General features: G+C 43.2%; 2 protein-coding genes across 4 annotated transcripts in view; one reads left to right on the top strand and one right to left on the bottom strand.

The window, feature by feature from the left end:
- The window catches only part of KIAA1210 (KIAA1210 ortholog), a 50672-nt gene extending 34834 nt beyond the window's left edge, over window positions 1–15838 (top strand). The window contains exons 7-11 of the mRNA XM_045383941.3: window positions 855–963; window positions 4692–7895; window positions 8897–9060; window positions 11379–11484; window positions 12989–15838. Coding sequence (XP_045239876.2) covers window positions 855–963; window positions 4692–7895; window positions 8897–9060; window positions 11379–11484; window positions 12989–13164 — 3759 coding nt within the window. The 3' untranslated portion in view covers window positions 13165–15838. The remainder of the gene's footprint in view (window positions 1–854; window positions 964–4691; window positions 7896–8896; window positions 9061–11378; window positions 11485–12988) is intronic.
- Window positions 15839–19048: 3210 nt separating this feature from the next.
- On the bottom strand, window positions 19049–20855 carry CT47C1 (cancer/testis antigen family 47 member C1). 3 transcript variants are annotated; one of them, XM_045383939.2, is made up of 3 exons: window positions 20592–20855; window positions 20060–20537; window positions 19049–19173 (listed from the first exon to the last, which is right to left on the bottom strand). In XM_045383939.2, exons 1-3 carry the CDS (start codon window positions 20853–20855, stop codon window positions 19049–19051), a joined length of 867 nt encoding a protein of 288 aa, XP_045239874.2. The 3 variants fall into 3 exon arrangements, with proteins under 3 accessions (XP_045239874.2, XP_045239875.2, XP_045239873.2); XM_045383940.2 differs by having other exon boundaries at window positions 20060–20534; XM_045383938.2 differs by having other exon boundaries at window positions 20006–20855.
- Window positions 20856–21124: the final 269 nt, after the last annotated feature.

The raw sequence follows: 21124 nt of genomic DNA, 5'->3' as shown, positions 1-21124 counted from the left end.
TAGACACAGTGATTCAGAGAATAACTTGCCCAAGGTCACACAGCAAGTAAATGATGAAGAGATTTTGAATCCAGCCCAATCTGACTACATTTTCTCAAAAATAAATTATTATGAGCTGTGTCTGTTTGCACAGGTACTTTGAGTGGGAGTGTAAAGAGTTGTATGTTTGTCTTTACATGTATGACATAAAGGCTTACACTAAGCAAATTCCGGACACTGTTCAGTGCAGTGCTACACTGACATTTCCAGAGCTGTATTGTAATCATCAGAAAACCTTGTTTATGCTAAACCAACTTCAGCCCATCCAGTGTAAGGGCTGAACCTTTCAGCTTTTTCTCCTTTCCCTCCCAACAAAACCCCAATTCTTTTTCTTCTTTTGATCTGGAAAGAGATAATTCATGCTTTCATTAAATTCCCTGAAAAGAAGCCAAAATGGATTTGAATTTAGCTCACAGGTCTGGTGAAGCAAATCTGAGAATCCCAATATGGCCGAGGGCATGACTGTTGTCAGACCCAACGACCCCATTTTCAGATTCGTGACCTTCCAATGTGGTTCAGTCATTTCCAGGGTATTTTAGAGAGATCCCTGCAGTGTGTCACTCTGACATTAGAAACTCCAAAACTGGATGAACCACTTACAATAGGTAAAATGATCCCCAAGGATCTCTTGGTGGAAACAATTCCATTAAGAAATCCCTGGAAATATCTCCATTGAAATAACGTCCATCTTTAATGGTATTGTTACACGCCCAGCATCAAGAACTATTTTTCCTGATGCTTTTTCTTTGGCAACCATGCAGAAGTGGTTGGAAAGCACTTCAGTAGGATTCAAGCTCTTTCTTTTCCTGTTTCAGGTGGAACCAAAGCAGGAGGAGCCAAACCTTCCATTGGTTTCTGAAGAAGAAAAGAGTATAACCAAACCAAAAGAAACCAACCAAAAGAAGCTGGGAACGGACAGTGCAGGTTAGCATATCTTCACCCTCACTCAGAAACATGTATGACAGACTTCATTACACAGTGCTACGTTGATAGGAGCTGTACCCAAGAATTACCTAAGACTGCTGCCCTTGGTCTTCAGAGAGCTTTCAATTTTATATGCAGAAAATGTGGTCCAGGCTTCTCCATCTAAACTGCCAAAGTAATACAATTGCCACTTGTGTGGGGTTCAGGTAAAGGATCATACCTGGATTCTTATTTTATCTAAATGAATTTCCAACAAGAGAGGTGTTTTGTTTGTGAATTTGTTTCATCCTCTCTGAGGCTAACGTACATGCTGAGTTCCTCAGTGAGCCCAGATACGGGAGGACAGTCACTGATTTCCCTTCAGCATTCTTCCTCAGCAAAAGAACCAGAAAGGAATAACATAATTGGCCAAAAAATCATTTTTTAAAAGTTGCCTTTCTCTTCCTGTAGAGAGAAAATGACTTTCTTAATAATGATACTATTGCCCACATCCATGGACAAAGAGGGGTTATGCAGCTGCAGACAGATGTCCTTGGCAGCCAATACCTATTAAATCGCCAAACAACAAATATCACCAGAGTGAAAATCTCTCTGTATGTTTATGCGTGTGCATATGTTGATGCTGGCTCCAGCTGATGGCAAGCTGATTTCAAGCAATATTTGATAAAAAATGCAGTTCCTCAAATTAAGTTGAACAGTTATGTTACGTTTTTGCCACAAAAGATTTCACATGTGGGTTCAAAGACAGGATATTCCTAAACACATTTTCCCATGAAAACTAAGAAAACCACAAAACTCTCCAGAAAAAAAAAAAGAAAGAAAAAGGAAGATTAGATGAGTACTTTAAAAAAAATCTTTTTGAGCTTTATTTTTATTTATTTATTTACTTATTTTTTTGAGATGGAGTCTCACTCTGTCACCCAAGCTGGAGTGCAGTGGCGCGATCTCAGCTCACTGCAACCTCCGCCTCCCTGGTTCAAGCAATTCTCCTGACTCAGTCTCCCTAGTAGCTGGGACTACAGGCACCCGTCACCACACCTGGTTAATTTTTTTGTATTTTTAGTAGAGACGGGGTTTCACCGTGTTAGCCAGGATGATCTCGATCTCCTGAACTCGTGATCCACCCGCCTCGGCCTCCCAAAGTGCTGGGATTACAGGCGTGAGCCACTGCACCCAGCCTTTGAGCTTTATTTTTTAATAGTTGTCTCTTTTACACACAGAGGATAGAACTGAGTCAGTATCCATGGGGGCAGATACTTTAGTTGATTTTCCATATCATGGAAGTTGTTTGGAGCACAGTCAGCTATTCTCAGCGCTGTATGCTGGATATGAAACTACCAGATGGAGCTAGGGATGCAGCAGATAGTGAGGGAAGAAAGGCAGCGAGGGGCCCTTCCATCTGGGGATCAAAGAGAGTTCCTTAGAACTAGAAGAAAGGAGAGGAGTAATCTGTACGACTACTACCTTGTGCTTGACCTGAAGCCTGTGGACCAATGCAATTGTTAAGGCATTCCAAGAATTTCTTTGCATGTATATTACATATGATTGGTTTAAAAATGTTTTCATTTCAATAGCTTTGGGGGTACAAGTGGTTTTTGGTTACATGGATAAATTGTATAGTGGCGAAGTCTAGGATTTTAGTGCACCTGTCACTCGAGTAATGTACGTTGTATACATTATGTAGTTTTTCATCCCTCACCCCCTCCTACCCTTCCCACTTTCTGAGTCTCCAGTGTCCATTATACCATTCTGTATGCCTTTGCATACCCATAGCTTAGCTCCCATTTATAAGGGAGAACATGTGGTATTTGGTTTTCAATTCCTGGGTTACTTCACTTAGAATATTGGCCTCCAGTTTCATCCAAGTTGCTACAAAAGACATTATTTCATTCTTTGTTATGCCTGAGTAGTATCACATTTTCTTTAGTTGATTTTCCATATCATGGAAGTGGTTTGGAGTGCAGTCAGCTATTCTCAGCGCCATATGCTGGGTATGAAACCACTAGATGGAGCTAGGGATGCAGCAGATAGTGAGGGAAGAAAGGCAGCGAGGGGCCCTTCCATCTGGGGATCAAAGTGAGTTCCTTAGAAAAGTACTAGAAGAAAGGAGAGGAGTAATCTGTACAACTACTACCTTGTGCTTGACATTTTCTTTATCTACTCATAGGATGATGGGCACTTAGGTTGATTCCATATCCTTGCAATTGTGAATTGTGCTTCAATAAACATATGTGTGCAGGTGTCTTTTTGATATAATGACTTCTTTTCCTTTGGGTAGATACTCAGTAGTGGGATTGCTGGATTGAATCATAGATCTATTTTTAGTTCTTTGGGAAATTTCCATACTGTTTTCCACAGAGTTTGCACTAATTGACATTCCCACCAGCAGTGTGTAAGTATTCTCTTTTTATCACATTCATCCCACCATCTATTGTTTTTTGACTTTTTCATAATGGCCATTCTGGCTGAGGTAAGATGATATCGCATTGTGTTTCAATTTGCATTTCCCTAGTGATTAGTGATATTGAGCATTTTTCATATGTTTGTTGTCCATTTGTATATCTTCTTTTGAGAACTGTTTATTCATGTCCTTTGCCCACTTTTTAATGGATTATTATAGTTTATTGTCACCTGGCTTCACTCTTTCTGTTAAGTTCCTGTGTTGCTTCTTGGAAAAAGCTCACAGCAAGAATATCTACATACTATTTTGTCTTTCCAAGTGGGAGAGACACGCTAACAATGTCTCCAATCTGCATCTTGGAAATAAAAACAACTAGGATTGTTTTAATATGAGGGTAGAAAAAAAGAAGAAAAAGGGGCCATAATCTTGCCTCCCAGATAACTCCTATTGACCCCTTCTTAAAAGCAAAGCAATATGGCCGGGCACAGTGGCTCATGCCTGTAATCCCAGCACATTGGGAGGCTGAGGCAGGCGGGTCACAAGGTCAGGAGTTTGAGACCAGCCTGACCAACATGGTGAAACACCGTCTCTACTAAAAATACAAAAGTTATCCGGACGTGGTGTCATGTGTCTGTAATCCCAGCTACTCAGGAGGCTGAGGCAGGAGAATTGCTTGAACCTGAGAGTCAGAGGTTGCAGTGAGCCAAGATCGTGCCACTGCAGCCTGGTATGAGGTATGAATTCAAAGTGTGAAATTTGTCTTTTGGGTAGAGTATAAAATAGAGCCATAATTAATTTTCAATTTCACTCCAGCCTGGGCGACAGAACAAGATTCCGTCTAAAAAAACAAAACAAAACAAAACAAAAAAACAGAAAAAACCCCAAAAAACCCAAAGCAATACATGCACATGATATGAAATTTCAAGTAGTTCAGATAAATATTATGTAGAAAATAGAAATGCTAATTAGAAAGTAAAAAATTCCATTCCTCCTTCCCTAGTCAGTTTCTCCAAAGGTAGTCATTGTTACAGGTTCAAAATTTGCCTTCTGATGTTTCTCACACTGAATGGTGGACCAGACTATTGGTAAAAAGGTGATAAGCCAACCCTGGAATCAGTTTCTAGAGCTAGGATTTCTCTTTGGCTTAAAAATGTCCAATTGCAGAAACCTAATAGTGACCAAGTTGCCCTCTGTCTTCCGAATAGCTGCTTCCTCATACTAGGAAATTCAGTAGCAAATAGGTACCATTGGGCCAGGGCACAGTATTCTTATTTTAGGAAGTCAAAGTCACATGTATTTCTCCTTTCCTTATTTCTGTTTGGTGCAGATTCCTCAAGCCAGGAACAGAACAACAAAACTGAGATGTATGATAAGAAGACAACAGACCAGGCTCCAAACACTGATGCTTCTGGGAGTCAGAGCTATCCAATGTCAGCAGCATATGGAAGAAGACAGAGAAGAAAAGGAGCAAGTATTTCAGGATTGAGTGAGTGTGAATTCAAAGGAAGAAGCCTTAAACAATCCAGTGAAGGGTATGGCCTGGGCGATAGAGCTGGGTCTTCGCCTACCAATAAGACTGCCAGGAATGTCCCATTCTTGCACTTGTCCTTGGAGAAGGACAACATGGAGCAGCCTACAACTCCACAACCAGAAACCACTACCCCTCAGGGGTTGCTTTCAGATAAAGATGACATGGGAAGGAGAAATGATGGCGTAGATTTCGGATCCAGAAAAGCATCAGCAGCACAGCCCATACCTGAAAATATGGACAATTCCATGGTTAGTGATCCACAACCATACCATGAAGATGTGGCTTCTGGAGCTGAGAAGACAGAAGCCAGAGCTTCTCCTTCACTGATGGTAGAAAGTCTTTCTACAACCCAAGAGGAAGCCATTCTCTCAGTAGCAGCAGAGGCTCAGGTGTCTATGAATCCTTCTCATATCCAGTTAGAAGATAAAGAAGCTTTCAGCTTTGATTCACGGAAGGCCCAATCCAAAATGGAGTCAGCCCAGGATGTTCAAACTACCTGCAAAGAAAAGCCTTCTGGAAATGTTCACCAGGCCTTTACAGCAAGTGTTTTGGGTATGACAAGTATTACAGCCAAAGGAGATGTTTATGCCAAGACTCTGCCTCCCAGAAACCTTTTTCAGTCCTCAAGGAAGCCTGATGCTGAAGAAGTCTCCTCAGATTCAGAGAATATTCTTGAGGAGGGGGATGGTTCTGAAGAACTGGCTCATGGTCACTCTTCCCAGTCCTTGGGGAAGTTTGAAGATGAACAAGAAGTCTTCTCAGAATCAAAAAGTTTTGTTGAGGACTTGAGCAGCTCTGAGGAGGAGCTGGACCCCAGATGCCCCTCCCAGGCTTTAGAAGAGCCTGAAGATGAAGAAGTCTTCACAGAATCAAGCAGTTATGTTGAAAAGTACAACAGTTCTGAGGATTGCAGCAGCTCAGAGGAAGACCTGCCTCTCAGACACCCTGCTCAGGCCTTGGGAAAGCCCAAAGACCAACAAGAAGTCTCCTCTGCTTCAAATAATACTCCTGAAGAGCAGAATGCTTCCACACAGCAGCTGCCTTCCAGATGCCCTTCTCAGCCCATTATGAGTCCTACTGTTCAGCAACAAGTCCCCACCAGTTCAGTGGGCACTTCTGTAAAACAGAGTGGTTCCATGGAGCCAATCCCTCCAAGACACCCTTTCCAGCCATGGGTGAACCCTAAAGTGGAGCAAGAAGTTTCCTCATCTCCAAAGAGCATGGCTGTTGAAGAGAGCATTTCTGTGAAGCTTCTGCCTCCTAAACTTCTTTGCCAGCCCTTGATGAATCCTAAAGTTCAACAAAACATATTCTCAGGTTCAGAGGATGTTGCTGTTGAGAGAGTCATTTCTGTGGAGCCACTGCTCCCCAGATATTCTCCTCAGTCCTTGACAGATCCTCAAATCCGGCAAATCTCAGAAAGCACAGCTGTTGAGGAAGGCACTTATGTGGAGTCGCTGCCTCCCAGATGCCTTTCCCAGCCCTCGGAGAGGCCTAAGTTCCTAGACTCAATGAGTACTTCTGCAGAATGCAGCAGTCCTGTGGCGCCAACACCTTCCAAATACACTTCCCAGCCATGGGTGACCCCTAAATTTGAGGAACTGTATCAACTCCCTGCACATCCAGAAAGCACTACTGTTGAAGAGGACATTTCTAAGGAGCAGCTGCTTCCCAGATATCTTTCCTGGTTTACTGTGGGAAATAAAGTCCAGCAACTGTCCTCAGATTTCGAGAGGGCTGCTGTTGAGGCAGGCATTTCTGGGAGCCCAGTGCCTCCCCAATACGCTACCCAGTTCTTAAAGAGGTCTAAAGTTCAGGAAATGACCTCATATCTAGAGAAAATGGCTGTTGAAGGCATTTCTAAGAAATCACGGATTCCCAGGCGTCCAACCCAGTCATTCGTGAAATTTATGGCACAGCAAATCTTTTCAGAGAGCTCTGCTCTTAAGAGGGGCAGTGAAGTGGCACCTCTGCCTCCCAATCTTCCTTCCAAATTTTTGTCGAAGCCTAAAATCAAGCACCAAGTTTTCTCAGATTCAGGGAGTGCTAATCCTAAGGGAGGCATTTCTTCAAAGATGCTACCTATGAAGCACCCTTTACAGTCCTTGGGGAGGCCTGAAGACCCACAGAAAGTTTTCTCACGTTCAGAGAAAGCTCCTGGGAAGTGCAGCAGTTTTAAAGAGCAGCTGTCTCCCAGACAGCTTTCCCAGGCCTTGAGGAAACCTGAGTATGAGCAAAAAGTCTCCTCTGCTTCTGCCAGCTCTCCTAAAGAGTGGAGGAATTCTAAAAAGCAGCTGCCTCCCAAACATTCTTCCCAAGCCTCAGATAGGTCTAAATTCCAGCCACAGATGTCATCAAAGGGCCCAGCAAATGTACCTGTAAAGCAGAGCAGCGGTGAGAAGCACCTGCCTCCAAGTAGCCCTTTCCAGCAACAGGTTCATTCAAGTTCTGTGAATGCTGCTGCTAGGCGGTCTATTTTTGAGAGCAATTCTGACAACTGGTTCCTACGAAGAGATCAAGCTTTTGCAAACAAAACCAATAAATTCAGCCAAGGTTCCAAACACCCCATAAAGAGCATCCCGGCCCCTGCTACCAAACCTGGGAAGCTCACCACCGCCCCTGCTGGGCAAACATCCACTTCTGGGGACATTTGCTCTAAGAAAGAAGATCTTGAGAGTGGTGATGGTAATAATAACGAGCATGCAAACCTATCCAACCAGGATGATGTTGAAAAGCTTTTTGGGGTTCGACTGAAAAGAGCCCCTTCCTCACAGAAGTATAAGAGTGAGAAACAAGATAACTTCAACCAGCTTGCTTCAGTGCCCTCGGGCCCAATTTCATCCTCTGTAGGCAGGGGGCATAAAATCACAACAAGCACTTCCCAGGGGCTCCTGGAGGCTGCAGGGAACCTCACCAAAATATCTAATGTTGCAGAGAAGCAACAGAGCAGGCCCAAATCTGAAAGCATGGCCAAGAAGCAACCTGCTTGCAAGATCCCAGGTAAGGCTTTTATCTCTCCAGATGGCAAGTAGATATCACGTGGAAAGAAGAACTGGAAAGCAAAGCCTTGAATGGGCATTAAAGTCTATTCTAGCCTTGCTTACTGAATTGTGGCTTTGACAGGGCTGGCTTATGGGTTTGGGAGCAAAATAGTGCCCCATTCTAGATTTAATAGATTTGGAGGTAGTTAATTTTGAGTTTTCCCTTTCCCAATGGGGTCCCCCTCTGGACATCCATCTACATTCCACAGTAGACACATGACCATCTCCCCATTCCCTCTTCCTCACCCTCTGCACACCTTACGTTTGGATGGAATTTTATGCTTTTCTCAAAATACGTTTACATGCATTAAGCCCCTCCGTAACACCATGTGGATTTTTAAAGCCAACTCATTAGTAGAACATTATATTCAGTCTCTCAGCCTGAAATCTTAATTTGCCATAAATGTCTCTTCGCTCACCTGAAATATCTAAGAATTCAGAGCTAGGCGATCTTTTGGGCACTAATGTCTCCCAAAACCTTTGGACTTTCACACTCCATCCTTGGGAAAGTCTTTTATATTCCTGTAACCACACTTACGTAACCACACACTTGTACGAGGGACTATGAAGTAACAAATACTCTAAGATTTTTCTAGGAGTTAGAGGAATGGCATCAATGGCCTGAGCCTCTGGCATCCTTGGGATTTTCCCAGCCCACCCCTGGCAAGTGTTTCCTACCCTGATTTGCAGATGAGATGAGGGATGGACAAGGGAAGGGTCCAGTAAAGGGACAGGATGCCCACTTTTAAGTACAGCTTCTTTACTACCCAAGGAATTCCTGCCTTGCCAAGTTGTAGGGAGGGCCCAAAAAAAGGGGGGCCTTCTCTGGTTGATATCTGTTTATTTTCCTTTGGCAATTAACAAGGGTCCCATTTGGGATATTATTGTGGGTAAGCCCCAGCCAGGCTCAAGACCCTGCCTGCCTTGCTTCAGTTCTAACTCCTTTCATTTCTTTCTCAGGAAAGCCTGATGGTCAACAGTCAGATTATGCTGTCTCAGAGCCAGTTTGGATAAATATGGCAAAGCAGAAGCAGAGGAGTTTCAAGGCCCACATTCCTATGAAAGAGCTGAAAACTAAGAGCAGAGCTGGAGCCAATGCTGAGCCTAAGGAGCCTAAATATGGGGTAGGACCTGGGGTAGCCAAGAAAACACTCCAAAAAGTTTGCTGGAATCACTGATTAGGCTTCTATTGGGAACTTTGTGGACATGCAGCTCCCCCTCTCTTTGGGAGCATTAATCAAGGCAGGAGGAGTCTTTAGGGAAAGACTTGCTTTGCATTTATACAAATATGCCCTGCTTTTATGCTCTTAAAGGGTTTGTGCAGGCCAGGTGTGGTGGCTGATGCTTATAATCCCAGCACTCCGGGAGGCCAAGGCAGGTGGATTCCTTGAGCTCAGGAGTTCAAGACCAGCTTGAGCAACATGCTGAAACTCCATCTTTACTAAAAATACAAAAACATAGCTGGGTGTGGTGGCATGCACTGACATTCCCAGCTACTGAGGTGGGAGGCTGAGGTGGGAGGATTGCTTGATCCCAGGCATGGAGGCTGTAGTGAGTCAAGATCACGCCACTACACTCTAGCCTGGGTGACAGAGCGAGATCCTTTCTCAAAAGTGCATGTGCGTGTGGGGGGGTGTTGTGTAAAGTCATGAATATAGAGAGATCTACAAAACAAATCCTGCCCTCAATATTCTAAAGCAAGGTTCCACAAAATTGGTTGAGAAATAAGGAGTAAGTCATTTTATTTTATTTTTTATTTCCATAAAAAAGGAAATTCTTTATTTCCATAAAAAAAAGGTTTGGGGGGAACAGGTGGTATTTGTTTACATGAGTAAGTTATTTGATGGTGATTTGTGAGATTTTGGTGCACTGTAACCCAATTCATAGTATTTTAACTCAATTCATAGTATTTTAACCCAATTCATAGTATTTTCCCTCACTGCCTTCTCACCCTTTCCTTCAGAGTCCCCAAAGTCCATTGTAACATTCTTATGCCTTTGCATCCTCATAGCTTAAAAAAATACCTAAAGGTAATAACTGGGGTAAGAGTTGAGTGATTACCTTTACAGATATTTTATGCCTATCTATCTATCTATACACATGTTTATAAATGGAATCAAACTATAAATACTGGTTTTTTTTTTCATTTAACATTTTATTTCTGGGCACTTTTCCATATTAGTACAAAACAAGTTCCCTTTCTGTGTTTGATGTTTGGATTTCTACATATTGATTTGGTTTGGTGTGGCACCTACCTGTAAGTTATAAAATGTGATGTGGTAAACTAGGCTAACTACCACATGTGGGTAAGAGCTGATGGGATGATGCCTTTCTCCTCTTATCAAACCTGCAGAAAACTGACTCAAGGAAACATACCAGATTCGCATATCAAGAGATATGTCTAAGCTCCTATACTTTTAAGTGCTTACTAAATTTGTTGAAGGACCATGCAAGGACCTGTGTAACTCTTTGCTTTAAAGGTCTTTTCTTTTTCATTGTTAGTATTTACACGGGGACAGGATCACACAGGGGTAAAGTCCACCTTTATTAAAGCTTTTTTTTTTTTTTGAGACAGGTTCTCACTCTGTCATCCTAGCTGGAGTGCAGTGGCACAATCACAACTTACTGCAGTGTCAACCTCCCAGGCTCAATTATCCTTCCCCTTCATCCCCGCCATAGTAGCTGCGACTATAGGCACTATAGGTATGCGCCACCATGCCCAGCTAATTTTTAATATTTTTGTAAATATGGGTCTCACTATGTTGCTCAGGTTGGTCTTGAACTCCTGGGCTCAAGTGGTCCTCCTGCCTGAGCCTCACAAAGTGTTGGGATTATAGTCCACTGCTCTCAGCCTGATTAAAGCTTTTGTCAGGAGAGATAGATTAGTGTATATAAACTCACTAATTTAGACCAATTATGAAGAGGTTAATTTGAAAAGAATAAACTGCAGAATTTTGGAAAGACCTACAGGTATATTACTTTCTAATGTGAGAAATGCTTCAAGTCATATGTCAGCTAGTTTTGAAAAGTAGAAATCTTATGGAACTCACTTGAATGAATTGATCAGATTTGTTTGCAACTACCATGTTCTGTTAGCTTGCTGTTAAGTGTTGGTAAAGTGCTAAGGAAAAGGTTGTTCTCAAGTTAAATAATTCTCTTGTTAACCTGCTTTCACTATTTGTAAAATTAAACAGCTCTTTCTTTCTGGTCTGAAAGGTGGTAAACTTGAGCCAGCTTAGGTTTTGTGAACCTAAATTTCAAGCCAAAAGTCTCAATGCTATTTCTCTCCTTATCTATCTATATATCTCTAATCTTTCCTTTTGGATACTGTTAAACTCATAGTACCCAGGACAGGGCTTGCACTCTATGGTCCTCTGAATAAGCAATCTGCCATTTTAATGTCAGAACTTACAAGCTTTCTGTTTTCATTTTTGTATTAAAGGGAGCTGGCCCTGAAAATGAAAACCAACCTAAAAAGATTTTCACTTCCAGTGTCCATAAACAGGAGAAGAGAGCACAGATGAAGCCACCTAAGCCTACAAAATCAGGTAAAAGCATACATCCCGACCACTCGGAAAACAGCCCCGGCAAAATGTTGTGAAACTTTTGCAATTTCAAGCTCAGGTAATACTTGTCTCTTACCTCCCAAGTCAGCTTAATGATTTCTCGCGTGGCTCTTTAATTAGATACAGCTTATTTTAGAAAAATCTAATTATTTTGACTAATACAAGTCCAGTGTATAACTTTCATAGGGTCTTCCAGTCTTTTGCCTCGTCAGAGAAGCTGTCTAGGCACAAAACTGTGGTCACTCACTGAAACATTCTTCTGATTGGGTATGCAAGAGGAAAGTACCGAGTCACTTTCCAGTTCATAGCAAAGCGGTGTTTTCTCACTTTCTACATCTCCAACGAAACTGTTGAAAATAATTCACTCTAAAGGCCCAATGATATTCAATTGTTTTTAATTATTTAGAAGGCTTGTTTAAGCCTCTCTGTATTCTGAGCAGGGATGTGTAAGTGGTGAGGAAATGTTGACAGCTGAGAGGAATACTCTGCTGGGATATAATAAAATGTGATCTCACCAGAAAGAGTTGTGTGCTAGAGAGAATTTTTTCAGCAGGAGCAGGGGAGTGGAGGATGGATTTATATTGAACCATCTTTGTCCTCTCCCTTAATCCCGCTCATGAAGAAATTAGACCAGGAATTCAGGAACCCATTTTCTGGCCATGAAATAGCAGCAGCTGACTTGCTCACAGCTTTTAATGGCCTCATGGGCACTATTCTCCTATCAAGTGAATCACAACTGTCACTGTGCACCAGAATCACCTGGTGAGTTTTTTAAAAAATTACAGATGGTCCTGGCTCCATCCTTAGAGATTCTAATTCATTTGCTTCAGGAAACGGCACGGGTATTGGCGTTTTTTAAAAGAGCCCTAGGTGATTCTAATGTGTAGCCAGGATTGAGAACCACTGGTTGAGTCTAAGTCACTAAGTCAATTGACGATAAGCAGGATGAGGGAGGGAGTGGAATTAGGAGTAGGGAGGTAGTCTGCTTGGCTGGGGTAGTTGGGTTAGTACAATATTATTTACCATCAACTTTTACTGGGTGCATCTATTGAGTCATCAATCAATTCATTTCACATGAAATCATGGATTGGCAAACACAAATAACATTACCTTATTTGAAATTTTAGAAACTAAGCAGATACAGTATGTTTCCCTCTGGTCTCAGTTCAAAGATGTAAGACAATCCAGTAATAACCACCCAAAGATTGGCAGTTATAGGCACAGGTATTACCTCCCAGGCCTTCCCATGCCCAGGGCCCTGTGGCTATAGCCATGTTGATTTTACACCTTTGACATATCACACATGGCATCACACAGGCCCTAACTTTTAGAAGTCTGGCACCAAAGGGAGAAGGGTTTAGAAAGCACTAGAGCAGGGGGATCAGAGGAAGCCTGAAAGGAGGAAACATTTTGGCATTCCATAAACAACATACCCCAATATCTCTGGGATTCCTTATTGCTTGTGTGTTATTTGCTTTGGTTCCAGTTGGATTTGAAGCTCAGAAGATACTGCAAGTGCCTGCCATGGAAAAAGAAACCAAACGATCTTCAATTCTCCCAGCCAAGTTCCAGAAGCCAGTAGAGCCAGTTGAGCCTGTCTGGTTCTCCCTGGCCAGGAAGAAAGCCAAAGCATGGAGCCACATGGCAGAGATGATGCAATAAAGAGCCCTTGTGTGGAGCATCAGCATTTTTTAAAAAATTTTTATTTTTTTGAGACGGAGTCTCGCTGTGTTACCCAGACTGGAATGCAGTGGCGCGATCTCCGCTCACTGCAAGCTCCGCCTCCTGGGTTCACGCCATTCTCCCGCCTCAGCCTCCCCAGTAGCTGGGACTATAGGCAGCCGCCATCATGCCCGGCTAATTTTGTTTTCGTATTTTTAGTAGAGACGGGGTTTCACCATGTTGGCCAGGATGGTCTCGATCTCCTGACCTTGTAATCCGCCCACCTCAGCCTCCCAAAGTGCTGGGATTATAGGTGTGAGCCACCGCGCCTGGCCAAGCATCAGCATTTTAAATGATAATTGCTAATAGCTGTATTAATTCTATGTAGTGATCTTTTTACTGTGACCAGTTTTATTAAGCAAAATAAGTATTAAGCAAAATAAGAATTTATTAAGCAAAATAGCCTTAGAAATGTGAATTAAAACATAATTGTTTGAATGAAATAAATGCCATGAATGCTTAACCTTCCATATAGCCACTGCCAGCACCCAGAAACCCAGCATTTCCTCTATTAAAACTATGGAAAACATTTGCACTGCTGTAGAATTGCAAAATCTTTAACTTTGGAATGGAAACATTCAGATGATTTGACCCAAAGATTGGCCTTTAGGTTTTATGAGCCTAGATAGATGCTGCAATTATTTGGTTGTTGCTCCAAACTTTGCAAAGACTCCTAAAAGAGATGGTGGAAGTGAAAATTCTGGGTCTCCAAGAAAATTTCTGCACAGCCTATCACCCCTTGACACATCTTCCCTGTGTCCCTGGGGGCCCCTGATGCTTTCTCCTTGGGTGATAGTAACACGCAGAGCACTTACACAAAACTCCCTCTTTGGACATGCCTCACGTCAACCTGTCACAGGCCTGGCTGCAGCGAGCACCTCCCTATGACGCAGAATGCTTCTTGGGAATTATCTTACTCCTCTGGATAGTGAGTCCATCAGTGTTTTGCTTCTTGTCCCAATACTACCGTGACCCTCTCTGATCGCACAGAAATCACTGTCTATCACATATATCCTGTTAAGCACTGAAGACCCTATTGAAATTAGAGTTCTACAGATGCCAAAAGCTGTACTTTCCATCAGGCATATGGCAAGCTTACTGCCTCAATGCACATCTGGGGCCACTGGAACTCCTTCCTCTCTGGTTCCAGCCTTAAGGTGGAGAACTCCATGTAGCTTCTTGTCCTTTTCCCTCAGCTATCTTTGCTTCACAAGGTTTTAGCCCAAAGCAAGAGCGCAATCCCAAAGCCACTGAGAAATGAACTTTCTGCTACCTGGAAGCGTTAAGTGAGTAAATCAGCTTTTCCGCACCCTCATTCCTAGGGGCACACACCTCAAAAGTTACTAGGCTGGAGAGACACTACCTTCCAGTAACCCACTCATCTCCCAGCCATGGAGAAGAGGGAAGACCAAAAAGGGAGAGTGAGAAAGAGAATGAGAGGGATGGTCAGCTATGAGGGGTGGGGGCAAGTAGCCTGCAAATGTTGATGCCTCCTTTCCCATCTTGCCACACAGTCTTTTTCTTTTGTAGCACAGCCTCCGTTAAGAACTCCTCGGCTAAGAATGAAGATGTAGGCACCTTTACCCCCAGAGCCAGTTCCTTAATTGGCTGGCTTTCTGAGATGCAGACCACCCTAGAATCTCATCTAGGTTCACTAGAAGTTGGTTAAATCTTCCTTTCTATGTCTTTCCCTTCATTCCATCCCCCAAACCCACCAAACACTAAGGGAGAGCTCCCTTTGGATGTCTGGGGGGTAAACCTAGCTCGTTTTTCTAGGAGACCCAGAAGTGACTTCTCAGTATAGTTATCACTGTGTCTGCCTCTGTTACACTGTGTTGCTTTGCTTAAACAGAAATGAAGACCTGGACATCTGACTGTGCCTTTATATTCTGAGTGGGGTGCTGCCCCATGCAAAAAAATCCAGAGAGGTAGTGAGGTGTCGGAGCTAAACACTTGGTGCTGGGTTTTGCTGATGCTGGTATAATGTGACACAGTACAATTACATGCTAAATGTTGCATTTTCTCTATATAACATCTATTTTTCCTGATACCGTGCCTTTGCCATTTTGATAATGCTATTTTGATTGAGTGAATTTTATTTCCTTTGTATTCCCATAGTGAACAATATATTAAGGTAGATGCCCTTTATCTGGGTACTCCTGGTAGATTAGCTGTTACATCTCCCTTCCCTTTTTCACAATGAACCTGTATTCAGTTATTCTCACTCTGAGAACTCTCCAATAACAATTTCTTTTCCACAATTAACAACACAGCTGTTACACCTCCCTTCCTTTTTTTCACAGTGAACCTGTATTCAGTTATTCTCACTCTGAGAACTCTCCAATAACAATTTCTTTTCCACAATTAACAACACAGCTGTTACACCTCTCTTCCTTTTTTCACAGTGAACCTGTATTCAGTTATTGTCACTCTGAGAACTCTTCAATAACAATTTCTTTTCCACAGTTAACAACAAAGCTCTGTTTTTAAATGAAGAGATTAAGTTCTTTATAAATGCCTAAAGGCACATTCTGACAAGTTTTCTACTTCTTTAGCTTTTTTGATTTATGATATATGCAAAGCAAATAAATTTAATAAAGCCTATTCTGTAGTCCATCTCTGTCTGTGACATGGGACGGGAAATCAAATAGGATATTGACAATTCAGAGCTGAAGGTTGTCAGAGAAGTAAAATGTTCTTAAGAGGTGGTGCTGAGAATAAAGGGAGTCCACGCAGGTGTGCCTGACCAAGCTGATGGCTTTCAGGTGCGCACTGATATTTGGTATGGGGGAGAAGGGCCATTGAAGAGGTTTTGGGTTTGAACACCTGGAGAATAAAGAGGGGGTGTGGTTGGGGTGGGGAGCAGAAGAGACAAGGTGATTGGTGGTTGCACTCTAACCTGCGTCAGGGACAAAGTCCAAGTCCTATAGCAAGATGGGCTACTGGAACAAGCACTTTTCAGAAGCAAGGGGCCCTACTGTGCTCAGGTAACAAAGTGGCATGGAGAGAGAAAGGGAAAGGGGTTATAGGCCAGCTATTGACCCTGGTTCATCTGTAACATGTTCAGGGTTTAGAACAAGAGTTCAACTTGGGATCCACATACCATATGTCTAAGTATTTGAAATATTTAAATGAACAAATATAGCATGTTTTATTTAATGGTTTATCTCCTTCCATGACAAATGTACGTTCATAATGACCTCAAAGGCCAGGTTGGGTTCTAGAATTCTCAGCCTCCTGTAAGTCCTGCCCCAGTGATGTGGGAAGAACTACTCCCCTTTCCCCTCCCGCTTTAGAAATATTTCACACCTACACAAAATTGTAGAAAACATTACTATAAACATCCATGCATCTACTATTCAGCTTAAGAAATGTAACATTACAAATATAGTTGATGCCTGCTGTGGAGCCTTCTCTACTAGAATGCCCCTCCCTTTCTTTCCCTGAGAGGTAACTACCATCTCAAATGTACTTGTCTTTCTGTATGCTACACTTGTATGCATCTCTTACATGCACACCTTTTAGTCTCTCTATATGTACCCACAATCAATTTATGGTGATCATTTGTATGTTTTCTTCGAAGTCATACACATGGTATCATGTTTGTATCCTTTTGGACCCAACTTTTTTCTTTATGCATTTTTCCCCCTCGGCCTCAGCCCCTGTGAATTCTAGTCTCCTCCCCAGCCCATCCCTTGCTGTCCCTTTCAGTTTACCTGAAACAGCCCCGAGCCAGTGAATTAACCCTGGCTCTACAGGAGGTGCTGAACTTCTTCCTCTGTTGCCTGAAACCAGTGGTTCTCAAACCTTAGTGTTCATCAGAAGTCCCTGGGGGTCTTGTTAAAACACAGATTGCTGACTCCACCCTAGATTTTCAGATTCCGTAGGTCTTGGGTGGAGTCTGAGAATTCCCAGGTAATGCTGATGACGCTGCTTGGGGGCCAAACTTTGAGAACCACTGCTCCAAATCAAAGTCTGGGCCCAAGCTCAGCAATACCATGTGGCTTCTAGGTAACCTGGGCCATCCATGAAGTTTTCTTCAAAACCGTGCTCTAGAGCAGTATTGTCCAATAGACATATAATGTGATCTACATGGGTAATTCTAAATGTTCTAGTAGCCACATTAGAAAATAAAAAGAAACCAACAAAAACTTTAATATTTCATTTTAATTCAAGTATTATCATCTCAACCTGTAATCAGTATGAAAATCATTAGTAAGATATGCAATATTATTTTCACACTTACAGACATATTAATAAGACTAGCCATATTACAAGCGCTCAGCGGCCACAACGTTACTAGTGACTAAGGTAGTAGACAGCACAGCTCTAAAGACTTGAGCCCCATCTCTCTCTTTTCAAAAATGGTTTTAAACTTGACATTTTAATTGACTTTTGGCTGCAGTAAAATAATTTAAAACAATCTTACCAAATGGTGGAAAGTAATATCTTTCAGTGAAGGTATGGTGGGCCAAAACAAAGAGGTAAAAGAGAGATTTGAGTCAGAATTATTTATTGAAAAATCTCCCCATGTTTCAATTTATTCATTTAAAACAAACTCTTATTTTTAACTTGAACAAACACTGTCAAATATATTTGTGAAAGATAAAAGTTAGATGTCACTAGATACCACGTTTGAGGTAAAGAACTTTGGAATGATATGTGTTAAAATTCTCGCAGGCATCTGAATAAAATAAAATAAAAACAATGAACAGCAGAGTCTTCTTTCTTCATCTTCTTACTATTCTTCCCAACTACAGAATGAAATGAGAAAAAAATAAACAATGGTACATTAAGCAGCACCAGTGACTTTCTAAATAGAAGAAAATGGCCAGCTCTGTGTATATCTGCAACATTTGTGTGCTATATCTTAAACAAGCAGAGAAGAACACCTTTTCCTTTTGTAACTCGCAAGCTTAGATATCAGGGTGCTTGTGGAACTGATGGTTCCAGTCAAATGATCACACCAACCTTGTCTCCCTAGCACCAGAAAAGCTTGTTGTTGTTATTTTTACATGAGAGGCAATTCTGGGATTTAAATAAATCTCTCGAGCTTTAACAGCCTGTGCTAGTTCCACAAATGATACTCCCTTACCCTCCCAGACCCTTGGTTTCCATATCTACCATATGAGAAAGAAGCTGTTATGAAATATACAGCTGTGAAAATGCAAAAAAAAAAAAAAGAAAAAATATTAACCATTTAAATATACTCAAAGACAGATATGCCTTAACACTTAATTACACACATTCTTTTCATTTGTCACATAAAATACAAAGATATATAGCTAAACAAATATTTAGGTATTAGTCATTAAATGTGGTCCTACTTGAAATTCTTAGCTTTTTGCTATTTGTAAGTAGTCACTTTGTAAAAGGCATTGAGTTGCCTCCTAGTTACTATGGGAGCCTGCATTTCTGTGGCTAAGTAATGAAGGCCCAACTAATGTGTGGCCCAACAAAGTTAGATGCTGCGTCTGGCAACTGTTTTCTACACAAATATTGGTCTTAGGTAGTAGGTCTGATACATTTGACACTTGTTAGTAGTCCTGCAGCTAGAGGACAAAAGACCTCAACATGAACAAATGAGTAGCCATGAAGTATATTTCAGAACACACTGCAGTTCATATTACTAGGTACATGAATATTCTAGTAACATTTTAAGTAAGTTAAATTGAAGTTTTAAACTAAAACATTTTCTTAATTAATTTACTGGGATTTTTTTAAAAATAAAACTGTCAGTAACAGGTAAATGCCAGGAATAGTCGAGTGATCCTCAAAGCTATACACAGATACCTGGATTTTCTCAGCTTCCGCTCTGCTGCGTCTAGGTCCCTTTGGAGTTCTTCACCTTGTTTTTCTCATCCTTCTCTTTTTCTTGTTCTTTCTCTTCCTCGCCTGCAGAATCTTGGGCCTTTTCATCCCACTTTTCATGCTGATATTTAGTGACTTCTTTAGTGGAGAATAATAGAGACGTTGGGACCAGACATTCGCAGAAAATATAGCCCAATTTATAACTAGCAGCGGCATCCCGTACTCCACCCTCAGGAGAAGCAGGAGGATAGACTTAACTAAGGAAGGAATAGCTGGCCATCTTCCTAGTGGTTTTCACAACAGTTCCATGGACCTCACGTTGCTGCTGCTTGATCATTTCCACAGTGACACTATTTCCCTTTTGTCCAGTAAATATCCCACCCAAAGCTGCTGATTATTTCTAGTTCTTTGGAGAAGAAGAGATTAGAATCATTGTGTCTGATCTCATTCCAAGTGTTTTGGTCAGAACTTTGTTGGGAAAATATTTGTTACCTCAAAAGACAAATTCTATGGTGAAGCTCATTGGTTCCTCACCCCCCTGAATGTTTCATTTTTACCAAGGGCCAATATATCACTTCATCATTTGGGGATCAACTTTCTAAGAATCTTTACACTTTGAAAAGCCATGAACCAAAAAGGATGTCTGCCATTTGCCTGTTCTTTTCTTTCCGGCGTCCCTTCTGTTTCCTGCCGACCTCCCTCTTGAACTCCTATCTACCCGGCCATTCATCTGTGGGCCCCCCAAATGGCATCGATGATCTCAGATCTCCTATCAAATACAGGTTGGTAGAGGGCAGCATGTTTTCTCAAAATCATAGAGGTCGTTAGAGAATTGGGCTTCGACTCATTGGGACACATTTGGCCTTAAGTTTCAGGAGGGCCCTGACCCAAACTTCACCACCCGAGGCCCCGACCCCCGCTTCACCACCCTCTTCACCAGCTATGCGCGCACCGCGGCCCTGCCTGGAACCCTCGGATGCACGGGTCCCTGCCTCCCCGCCACTGCAGGTAGCCCGTTCCTCACCCTCGGGAGCAGCAGCCTCCTCTGTGGCCGGTTCCTCTGCGGCCTCCTCTGCAAGCTCCTCCTCTGCGGCCTCCTCTGCGTGCTCCTCTGAGGCCTCCTCTGCGGACTCTTCTGCAGGCTCCCTGGTCATCTCAGCCTGATCTGCTGGCACCTCAGGTTCTGGGACCGACGCGGCCTCCTGGAGCAGGCCCAGGCCCTCGCCCTCAGGGCCCATGGCCCCCACGCCCAGCCTCTCACGCACCAGCAACAGTGCGGGCTCATTTGAGCCACTGGGCGCCGCAGTGCGGGGCCTCCGCATCAGGCGGCCGCCACGCATCCCGATCAGGATGTGGTCGTTGTGATAGATGCGGTGGAGAAGGGAGTGGACCATGTCCAGAAACTCCACGCGAAAGCCTATTATGGGGTAGCGACGGGTGGCCGCGACCAAGTCAAAGTTGCCCGCCTCATTCCTCTCTTCCTCCTCCTCCTCCTCCTCCTCCTCCTCCTCTTCCTCCTCCTCCTCTTCCTCCTCCTCCTCCTCCACCATCTCCACTACTATCCTGATCTCTGAGTCTTCCTCGGGGTTCCTGACCACAGGGGCTGCGGCCAAGCCTGCCGCCTGCTCACCCTCCTCCTCCCCGAGGCCTCTCGTGGGCCCTGTGACTCCGGCCACCTCAGCCACAGGCACCATGTCGCCACTGTCGGGGCCAGAGTCACCAGCCTCCCGGTCACCTCCCGCCTCGGCCTGTGCTCTCTCCTGGCTCACTGGGGCCTTCCGGTCCTCTTGGATCGGGTCTTGATCCCCTGTGGCAGACATGACGCCAGTCAGTGCCTCAACTGGAGTGGCGACTAGGCTGAGGCGACGATGGTGAAGTCGGTGGCCTCTGAGGTGGTTGTGGCTGAGGGGAGGTGAGGGTCTGGCTGCTGAGAGAATAAGAGTCTGTCTCCTTACTGAGGGAATAAGAGTCTGTCTCAGAGGACACCCTAAGGTGGGAAGGGCAGGGAGCCAATCCCAGGAGCCTCCTTCCAAGGCTGGCCTGAGAGGACTTAGACAAGGCGGGAAAGATTCCGGTTGGCAAGTGACAG

The sequence above is a fragment of the Macaca fascicularis genome, chromosome X, assembly GCF_037993035.2.
Source record: "Macaca fascicularis isolate 582-1 chromosome X, T2T-MFA8v1.1".
Taxonomy (NCBI): Eukaryota; Metazoa; Chordata; class Mammalia; order Primates; family Cercopithecidae; genus Macaca; species Macaca fascicularis.
The sequence above is the reverse complement of the archived record's forward strand: the minus strand, read 5'-3'. Positions and strand labels throughout refer to the sequence as shown.